Raw genomic sequence first — 10,699 nt, forward strand, 5'->3', positions numbered from 1 at the left:
ATGGCGTCTCTGCTCCAGAGAGCAGAGCTGTCGAGTCTGAGCTCACTTCTTTTTCCTCCCAGCATTCTGTTCTGTTTACTCCACCCACCTATGTTTTTACCTATGAGGCCAAGCAGTTTCTTTATTATAATTAACCAATGACCTTCCTCCATTAGCCTCTTACAAAGCTCTATCTATATTGCTTTCTTGCTTTCAGTCAGTCCTCTCTCACTCTTGACTCAGTTCCTATTCCGCTTTTAGCTGGTTTTCTGGTTAGGACATTTTGCCTTGTTTGCTCGTAACCATTCTTTTACTTCTGGGTTATGAATCAAGAGAGAAAACTGGTGTGGGTCATGCAAAATAAATTCTAATGTCAGTTCAAAGTAGATGATCAAATATAACTTCATCTAAATACCTCCAAACAAATGGGGATGCAGTTCAATCTTATTCGGAGCCACAGAAATGTTGGAGCCTTTTATGGGCAAAACCAAAACTAAGTTATCCTTTCAGGAGTATTGTGATCTACACTAGAGTCAGAATAGAGTATCATTAAATAATATGGGAAAAATTGAGCCTGGCTTAGGTACACCCTTGTGATAGAGCCAGACATAAGGCTTACTTACCCTAGAGGACACAGCACATAGGTAATCTGTCACCTGTTATTTAAGCTTACATAGAAGCTGGCTGTGGGAGCGGGTGGATTTCCTCATTCAGACCCACCCAGGCATGCTTGTCTGGAAGTATCTCTAAGACTCCTTGTCCAGGGACAGCCTGGTCCCCTAAGCTTATGACAGGGACAAAAAAAAAATAGAAAAATAGCCCCAAAGTGAAAGCCATAGTCTCCTGAGAGCAGCTGGGAGGAGAATGTGACTCCAACAGACAGTATTGATTATCCCATGGAATGAAAATGGCTGCAGTGGGAATGAGAAGCTGGAAGCTTAGTGTTTGAGACTCTTGATTGGGACTCTAATGTGACTCTTCTTTCCCAGCAGATTTCTGTGGGTGCTGTATGGCTGTGATTTGAGGTCACCTTTATTTGCTCTCTCAACAGGCTACTCCAATTGCTTCTTTTGGTTGCTGTGTCTGAGTTGACGATGTTTTGCTGTCTGCTACTTCTATTAGCTGTTTCTTGCTAATAATTTTTTAGTTCTGCTTGCTACATGCTTAATAAACTCATGAGAATTTGGCTATTCTCTGGGTCCCCGTAAGGACTGCTGTGTAATGACTTCTCAAAGAATTACACTATGGCAAAAAAAAAAAAAAATGTTCCCCCCCCAAATATTTAAGCAATAAACTTAGATATCACAGAACACCAAAACAAAATAAGTACCCTCAAAAACCTGATTTAAATGAAAAAAAAAAAGGCAAAAGGAGTGTACTTTAAACATCCTATTAAGAAATTCAACTTAAAAAAAAACTCAATACAATACATGGAACAAAGTAATTTGTACAGATGTCTAAGAGCTGGAATTCTTACTGGGTAAATTTTAATTCTTGGTAATTTAGGAACAAATTGCGTAATGAAGTCAAATTTGAGTAAAGTCAGTCATATCATACAACTTTTATTTCAAACCCTGAGTATTAATACAATCCAGTTTGATCCTACTAAATTGAATGGTGTGTAGACAGCTCAGGGTGAAATGTAAAAGCATGGACCAGGACTTCTGTAAATGCTGTGGGAAGCCAGTGACCTAAAAGTGGTCAGGGCATCTCTAACAAATAAGCAAGCAAAATGTTCCGTTTGAAGCATTCCTCTCCGATGTGGGAGGATGCAGGAGTGGAGGGGACCTTGCATGTTTGGCAGGATTCCACTGCTTAAGAGCAGAGTAACAAGGATGAGATAATTGAGAACCACATCGCTTTGTTCAGTCCCAGGTGAGGTGTGCATGTTCCAACAGATAAAAGACTCACAGTAGAGCACTGCAAAATGAAACTCTTAACATTTTCAGAATTTAAATTCTGAGCTTCCAGTAATGATCGACATGGGCATCATGAGTAAATGTCACACTCTTGGAAACACAGGACGCCCTGCTGTCTTATTAGGAAAAGGACAAAGATCTGAACTGTCTGGCAATAGGAGACTGGCCAACTTAGCCTTCAAACAAACAAGCGACACAGGGTCATTAAAAAGGGCTAAGTAAATCTCAGTGTTTGGTCTGTATCACAATGCCCTGGAGTGCTTTTCTTTACTGAAACTTTGAAATCATTATGTTAAGCAAAAGCAGTCAGAACAAGCATCACATGCACGCTTCTAACTGTATAAAGTATCCTGAACAGAGAAATCCAGAACTGACTAGTGATTGTCAGGGAGCAGGGTGGTATGGTGTCGGGAGGGGCAGGGTTTCTTCTGAGGGTTGGCCTAGCCTGTTTTCTATTGGTGTTATAATCACCACGATCAAAAGCAACTCGGGGAGCCCAGTGTTCATTTCATCTTACAACTCACAGCCCATGAAGGGAAGCCAGGGTAGAAATTCATGGCAGGGATCTGGAGACAGGAACTGAAGCAGAGATCATGAACAGGGCTTACTGGCTCGTTCTCCATGGCTCACTTAGATTGCTTTTCTATACGATGCATGACATCCGCCCAGGGTGGCACAAGTTTGAAAAGACTGATACGCAATTTTTCACCCTGTAAACTTTCTGAAGATTCAGTGTTAACTTCAGAAATCAACTAAGTTTATTTACACAAGGCAAGCCTGATTACTCAAGCTCACAAAAACGCAACACCTGAGTTTTAGAACCTAATGTGCTTAAGAAAGTATTTGTGCTTTTAAATTAGAACAGCTCTCTGGTTAATTAGTCCTCGTTTGAGTAAGTAATCATTTTAATGTATTTGCACAAACACAGGACATTGTGCTCCATCTGCAGATGATGTGCTCATTAACTGGAGTGGGACGTGAGGCGCACGGCCAGGGGAATTATCTCTACTGTGATGCAGAAGCCACTCTCTTGCCACCAGAGCTCATGCTCCAGGGATATTTTTTTTGGGGGGGCGGGGGGAGTAACCATTCAGAGACATTCGTTTTTATACTTTTGACTAGAAACTCTGCAAACCCTTAAATGTCAATAATCTAATAACTAAAATTTCAATTTCCCTATTGCCTAGTTCTAAGGGTTTAATGAGGAAAGCAAACAGTTTAAAACACAAGGTGGATCTCTGTGAGTTCAAGGCCAGCCTGGTCTACAAGAGCTAGTGTTCCAGGATAGGCTCCAAAGCTACAGCAGAGAAACCCTGTCTTAAAAAACCAACCAACCCTCCACCCCAAAAAAACCAACCCAAGTAATTAAAAAAAGCTCCGTTCTAGCTTTTGCACCTGGCTGAGTAGGGGCAATTCATGGATAGTAGAGAAAAAGTAACTGCCTACACCAGAGATTGGGTTTTATTTAGGTGCCTTGAAAATAAACAGGACATATGAGGCGGGGAGGGGAATAAGCTAATGGCAGGTCATTCTCATCTACCCATAAAAAGCACCACAAACCAACTCTTCCTTATGATACTGCCAATAACAACTTGTCATTCCCACTCCACCAGAAACACAATTCTAAGTATAAAGACAAAAAAGGTTTGTTAATTCATATAAATATGAAGGGTACTTATGAAAAAGTACTTTTAGATTTTGCTTTTGATAGTGCATGTTTTAATTCTAAAGTTTGGGTTTTAAGAGAAGCATGAAATGAGATAAACTGCTTGGGAAATTAAGCCTTTATTTTTAAAAATGTCTTGGGGTTTATAAAATGGAGAGCATGTAGTAACTAGCAGCTGGGGTTTGATGAACAATGAAGAACAGGTTGGATGTTGGCACTGCTTGGGTGTACCTGCTTCTTGTATTTGACGTTGAGAGGAGAAATCTTCAAATACGGTCTCAATCTTTGTCACTTTTTTATTGACTCAGTATCCTTGAGAATATATAACTTCCGTAACTCATCTTTTTTTCAAAGGTCCAGATTTTTTTATTTGCAAAAGGGAAGATGATATAATTTCAGAACTAAAGGTGCCCTTCTGAGCAGGCACTGTAATGTCAATTTAATAATTTTAAAGTTAACGGACTGGGGTGATTTAACTGACAATGGCCCCACCAGTTCCACGTTTGAATGCTTGGTCCCCAGTGGGACTGTGGAGGAAGGATTAGCAAATGTGGCCTTGTTGATGAGCCCTGGGGTTGGGCTTTGAGGTTTCAGAAGCCCATAGCATTCTCAGTTTTGGTCTAATCCTCTCTGCAGTCTACTTACAAAAAAGGATGTGGGTTCTCAGGTAGTGCTCCAGGCACCATGCCTACCTGCCTGCTACCGTGTTTCCTGCTGTGATGGTCAAGGACTCTCTGTAACTGCGGGCCTCCAACAAACTCTTTCTTCTCTAAGTTGCCTTGGTCTTGTACTTTGTCTCCGCAACAGGATAGCTGACCTTAATTGGCTTTGGAGCATAGTTGAGTACAACTATGACGTATGATTAAGAATACACACTTAGATAATGCTAATTATATATTATTTTCAGTCTGCCCAAACTCTTCATTAGAAACATTCTTCAAAAATATAATATATAAAATATTTGGTGACAGTCTTTTAATTTATGCATTTCTAACCAGGAGTGGTGGCACAGGCCTATAATCCTTCATAAGATCCAGTTAAAGAAGGAGGGGGGGGAACTTTAGAGTCCTCCACATCTCCAGACATTACAGCACCCAGCCCTTCCCCACTATTCTCTATTATCTGACAATGGTCCTGATTCACTTTCTCCATTTATTCTACAATAAACATCTGACAGTTTTCTTTCTAAGTATTACTTAGTTCATCTAACACAATGAACTCCAGTTCTATCCAGTTCTACCCACAAATGACATATCATTGATACCAACATTCCTTATATAAATGTATAAAAATGTTATTATGAAACTCATCATTTTGTAAATTTTCTGATTTCAAAAGATGAGCAAACTTTGTGCCACACATGAAGAAGAATGATGTTTGTCTACAAACCTAGTATGGCTCAAGGCAATACAGAATTATAGAAAAGATGTAAAATATGCATTTAGACCATAGGTATAATTAACCAACCACATGTTAAATAAGACCTTGGACTTATTACTCTACTCACTGAGTATAAGACCAACAGTGAGGTGTAAAATGTGTCAATCTGTTACACTCATAGTGGCTTTCAACTATTCAAATGGTGAACTTTAAGCTATGGTAAATGCTCAACAAAAAGACTGTCACATACTTTAAACATGTTATATCAAATTTTAACATATACATAAACATGGTTACATTTTCATTAATATGTGTTGATTTTATTTAGTTTCATGAGAGAGCATTATATAATTAATGTGCTAAGCAAATTGTTAAACCATGTATCTGATGCAATTCCACTATGTAGCCATTGTAATAGAAAAATAATTAAAGGTTACACATCTTATTATGTTGGTAACTGCTTTGTTGAGCATTGGAATAAACTGTATGCCAATAGCATACAAATGCATTTAAATAAAACATAGCCAACACCACCACAAAACCATAGAATGATTTAAATAAAAAAAGATTTTGATGAAGGGATCAAATAATAAAAAGATTAGATTTACTTGGGGAATTGGGTAACAGTGGGTTAAATACAACCAAGTGTGAGATAATTTCTCAAGCATTACCTTATTCACTATAAAAAGCAACATATTAACAAAAGACATTCACAAATTTGCCTCAATAATAACTATGTAAATTGAACTAAAAATAAGTGTTAGGAGTTGAAGGTCAGCCTGGACTTCAAGAGATCCAGCCTCAACATTCAACTCCAAAGCAAACAAAGTAACCAGAGAAGGGGGAGGGGACTGTGCAAAGACTGGAGACAAGCTTCCAAAACAATAGGTTGAGTACGAAAATGCGCCTGAAACTCACCATCAGTATCTAAACCCAGAAGAGCAAGAACAAAGAACGACCATGTGTGTGCGGCCCCTTTTCTACTCGACAACCCTCTCTAAAGTAAAGCACGCTAGGCTAGCACTTGTCTATTGGCTGCTGGCCTCCTCTTATAAAAACAGATTAGATTTTATTTTCCATCCCATCCTTGCTCATAACTACTACTGAATACTGTCTAGAATCTGAGCTGTTTTAAAGCCACGAGTTCACACACAAGATATATAGCATTTTCCTACAGATTCTCTTACCAGATACTATAATGATACAAACCAAGGGAGTTTAAAATCAGGAACTAACACTGTCATTTGAAGTAAAACTGGTTCTCATTTCATGTTTGTTTGGTTCTATACTAGATGATTTCTATTTTTAAATTGGTTTAAATCATAAGTCAAAATCAAACCCTAAAAAAAAAAAAAGACAGAGCAGTAGATTAGTGAAAATAAACACAACAGCAGAGTTAATTGGGAAAAAATTTAATAAGCATCAAATTCACTATACATTGATAACTGCAATACTGAAATTGTGAAATTTTAAATATTTTTTCTCAAAAAAAAAAAAAGTTAAAGATTTCTTCTTCTTGGGACATGTGGACAGAACTAAGTATCTTGTGGCCAGTCCAGATTAGTTGACATTAATGTCTAAACAGCTGTTCACGTTTCATCTCCACGAGGTAGACTGTGAACTGCTTGTATCTCTGAATTTCAGCACAGATGTCACGAGACAATTTATAGGAATGTCAAATATTTGAAGTGCAAACTCAGAAAGCTCTGCGCTGGGATTCTGTTTTGTTCAGCTTTACTTCAGTGCACTTAACTTGAGGATACAGCAAGTATATTCTCTCCTAATTCCTTGGAAAAATACTTCTGCAATAAGACTTGTTACTTCTTTACTGTAACTGGGGTTGCTTTTTGAGAAAGATTATCAGCTTTGTGGTTGGTTTCACGGTTGGTAAAAATCTATCAAAAACATCGTAATATAATTTGTAAGGAAAAGAGTTCTTTGTCAAGGGCTGCAGGATCAGGAAAGAAACTGTACTTCTTAGCTGTAAAAGAACAAACACACAGAGCTAGTTGTCTGCAGATGACTCCACACAAGGCTCAACTGTCCTCTACAAACGAGCAAAGACTCGTCTACCTCTGCTGCTTCCAGGCTACCGGTAATCGGCAAGACTGCACTGCGGGAGTTTGCTGGTCCAATTTTAAGAGTCCAAAGTCCTTTTTGTGAATTCGGCCCATTGATATCCACATCCCAGACAAATCAGTTCAAAAGACGGAAATCAGGGCAAAGACTCCATATAATAAAGCACAAGGATATGCCACTAAAAGTTGTTGTCCGTCCATGGCTAATGCAGAAATAAAAATTTTGGAAGCAGAAAAACTACACCAGCCAATAATTGTTGCAGTGAGAAGAATTCCTACCATTCCTCTGCAGCGGGAAAAAACAAACAAAAAACATGGGAAAGATGAGTAAGATTAGATACTGAAAACCAATCTAAACTACAGCTATACCCTATTGTGAAGGGAGGGATTTTTAATTCATTGTTTTGCAGAAGAGGCACAAAAGCAGCCCCACACTACCACAGATTATGCATTTGTGGAAACCACAAGGCTTAGCACAACTGGAGAGCAATGGATAAGCCTCAAGACATTCTAAAATCCACACACAGACATACTATTTTGTCAAACTCAGAAATGTATTTGCACAGTGACTTCAAGAATACCCAACCATTTAATGTAAACAGTGCGATTGTCTTGCTCCTTTAGCTACTTCCCTGCTTTGGCACTACTGGTACTTGGGTTGGCTTCCTTTGCTGAAGGGTGGGTGCTTGGCATGGTTAGGATGCTCAATAGCTTTCGGGATCTCTCTCCACTCACATCAGCATTCCCTTTCCCCACTACTACATATGTGTTTCCTAATCATATGTTCTCAAGAAGCCCAACTGCTTCAAGATTAACAGAGCCAGAACATCAAGCAAGCTAAACAGAATTTTCATATGAATGAACTGAACTTTTCCATGTGTTATTTAATGATCACAACTATTCACTTCATGGTTGCTATGGTATTGGTAAACACACAAGTAGTACAACTTTTGATCAAAGGTAAAACTGAGATAGTACAGAAGACTTCAAATCTCAATTTTACCTTCACTGTTAGTCACCCAAAACACACAGAGCAGAGTTCAAATCTATATGAGGTACAATAGATAGGTTTTCTGTATTGGGGTTTTACCTCAAACTGAAGATGAAATAAATCGCACTACATAGAACTGGCCAACTAAATCTGAGTTTAAGATCAGTACTTACTGTAAAGAAAATACCACTGCAAAGCTGGATAGCAGGATCATGGGAAGAAGACAATACCCCAGGACACTTGCCACACAACCAAATGAGACACCTGTCATACTCATTAAATTTAACAAACAAAACATTCCTAAACATCCAATTGCACTGATTCCATATACGTAGCCAAACTGGATTTTGCCAGCCTACGGAAAAAGAAAATAGATTAGAATAAAAACTGTCATTTGGGTCTCATTTCACATTAAATGATGCATGCATAAAAATACTCAATTCAAAAGTATCAAAGTCTATAGAGGTGCATTGGAAGGGGACAAAGCAGACAGGTTCACACTCTTCTATTTTAATAAAAAATTTGTTTCAATAGAATATATTCCGAGTACACTTTTTCTCCCTCCCAATCCTCCAAGATCCTCCCCACACCACTCTATACGTGTTCCCCTATCTTTACCTCTTCAAAACAAACAAACAAATATACAATACATACATACACACAAACCCACAAAACCACAAAATTGGAAACCAAAATATTCAAGCTAAAGACCAACAAAAAAGAAAACAAACAAACAAACAAAAAAAAACAAAGAACAAAAAACAAAAAAACCAAATCAAGCCGAAACAATGTCCAAGCAGAGTTGCATGAGACAAAGTCTACAAAAATACCATTGAGTTCCTTTTGCGTTAGCCCTCTCTACTGCTGGGCATGGGCCATTCCCTGAAGTGGGCTAATATATCCAGTGAAAGTCTACATTTTCCCTTTCAGTTGAGTGTCAATTGCAGACAGCTTCTTGGTCAGGAGCAAAAGTCCATGTCCATTTCTCCCTCAGTGCTGGGACCCTGTCTGGCTTGAATCTGTGCAGGTCCTAACTTCAAATGCTTAACTTTGATTACATCACTTCCCAACACAGATATTTCACTTGTTGGCATTTAAGTGTGATATACAACTGAACAAATAAAAGGGGAAACAATCTAGGAAAAATGGAAGGCAGGGCCCAGAGAAGAGGGTGAGATAACCAGGTGAATACGATGGAAAAGAACCTTTTCCTTTTCATTGTTTTTCCAAATTCTACGTTGGATTCTACAGTCCTTTGATTAAAAACAAAAGCATACACCTTGGAAGTTCTACTTTTATAAAAGATACTATCTAGGCATGGTGGCAAAAACCTTTAATTCCCAGACTTAGGAGGCAGAAGTAGGCAGATCTCTGAGTTTAAGGCTAAGGTGATCTACATAGTGAGTTTCAGACCAGGCAGGATACAAATTACTGAATGGTTTTCAGATAGAGTCATGAGCTGAATTACAACCTTCCCACATGAAAAAAAAAAAAACTATCATGAAAACAAGAGTGCAGAGAAATCCCAAACAGGATCTTTGCTATGTGAAACTTTTGGTATATAAGACTAAATCTTGAGGCCTTTGCTGGACGTGGAATTTACCTGTAAATATCTGATTAGGCTATGGTAGTTTAAAGAAGCTGAGTTCACTGACGAGTGAATTACTGGAGCAATAAACAATAAATTCTACCTTGGACAGTGCTCTTAGCTTTGCAAAATATTGTTGTATACCCTGTCCTTTATTTTGAGACAGGGTCTCACTCTAATCTAGACTGGTCTCAAAGTCAGAAATCCGCCTGCCTCAGCCTCTCAAATGCTAAGATTACAGGTATAAGACTCATGCTCAGATGCCTATGTTTTTTAGTTCAAAACAAGCTGGGTGTGGCAGCACATCAAAGCAACCCTGTTAGGCGAGTAGGCAACACAGGGTTAGTATCCACAGAGGGATGGGAAGGACTTAACTGCCAAGTCAAGGGCTAAGTTGAATGCTGTGTGTAAGACCAGGTCTTCCAGCTACAGATACCATTTTCTATCACTTACATTTTTTAGCTCTTGTAATTCAGACTGAGTGAAAACAAATAGCAACTTTTTCTTTCAATGTACTTAATATTCCTGGAGAACTGGGAAGTAGAGACAAAAACTTACCATTCTTTAATATTTTAATTCACTAGGAGTTAAAATGTACAGGAAAGCCATATAATAAAATACTGACCTAGGGCTAGACATTTGTTACGGTTAAGTTAAAATCTGACACAGCCTATGGGAAAAGGATCTCAATGACTGCTATCCACGTCAGGTTAGCCTGTGGGCAAATCTGTAGGGTAAAGAGGTTGGCATAACTGCCTGGCTTTGTGTTCTGAGCTGTGTAGAAAAGGTGAGCTGAGGGGCATGAATGCACCTATTTCTGTCCGCTCCAGACTGTGGATGGAATAGATGATCTGAAGTTGTGGGCATCCGACATCCAGGCAGTGATGAACGGACTGGAATCGAGAACGGAGCTAAAATGATCACTTCTGCTTTAAGGTCCCCAGCCCTAAGTCCTCTGGGTGTGTTACCACATGACATAAACCAACGTAGGACAAGTTAAAACAATAAGACCACTACCTCTATTTTCTTTTAAAAGTGGAACAACAGTAAAAAATATTGTCAATTTCTTAAAAATAGGAAATTCTGGGCTGGAGAGAT

The 10,699-nt window shown here is 38.7% G+C and overlaps 1 protein-coding gene across 1 annotated transcript in view; it reads right to left on the minus strand.

Annotated features, from left to right (window-relative positions):
- Positions 1 to 6,344: 6,344 nt before the first annotated feature.
- The window catches only part of Yipf5 (Yip1 domain family member 5), a 13,533-nt gene continuing 9,178 nt past the window's right edge, over positions 6,345 to 10,699 (minus strand). The window contains exons 5-6 of the mRNA XM_005356031.3: positions 8,187 to 8,368; positions 6,345 to 7,308 (exon numbers count right to left, since the gene is read on the minus strand). Coding sequence (XP_005356088.1) covers positions 7,146 to 7,308; positions 8,187 to 8,368 — 345 coding nt within the window. The 3' untranslated portion in view covers positions 6,345 to 7,145. The remainder of the gene's footprint in view (positions 7,309 to 8,186; positions 8,369 to 10,699) is intronic.

Source organism: Microtus ochrogaster, chromosome 18 (assembly GCF_000317375.1).
Source record: "Microtus ochrogaster isolate Prairie Vole_2 chromosome 18, MicOch1.0, whole genome shotgun sequence".
NCBI classification, from domain to species: Eukaryota; Metazoa; Chordata; class Mammalia; order Rodentia; family Cricetidae; genus Microtus; species Microtus ochrogaster.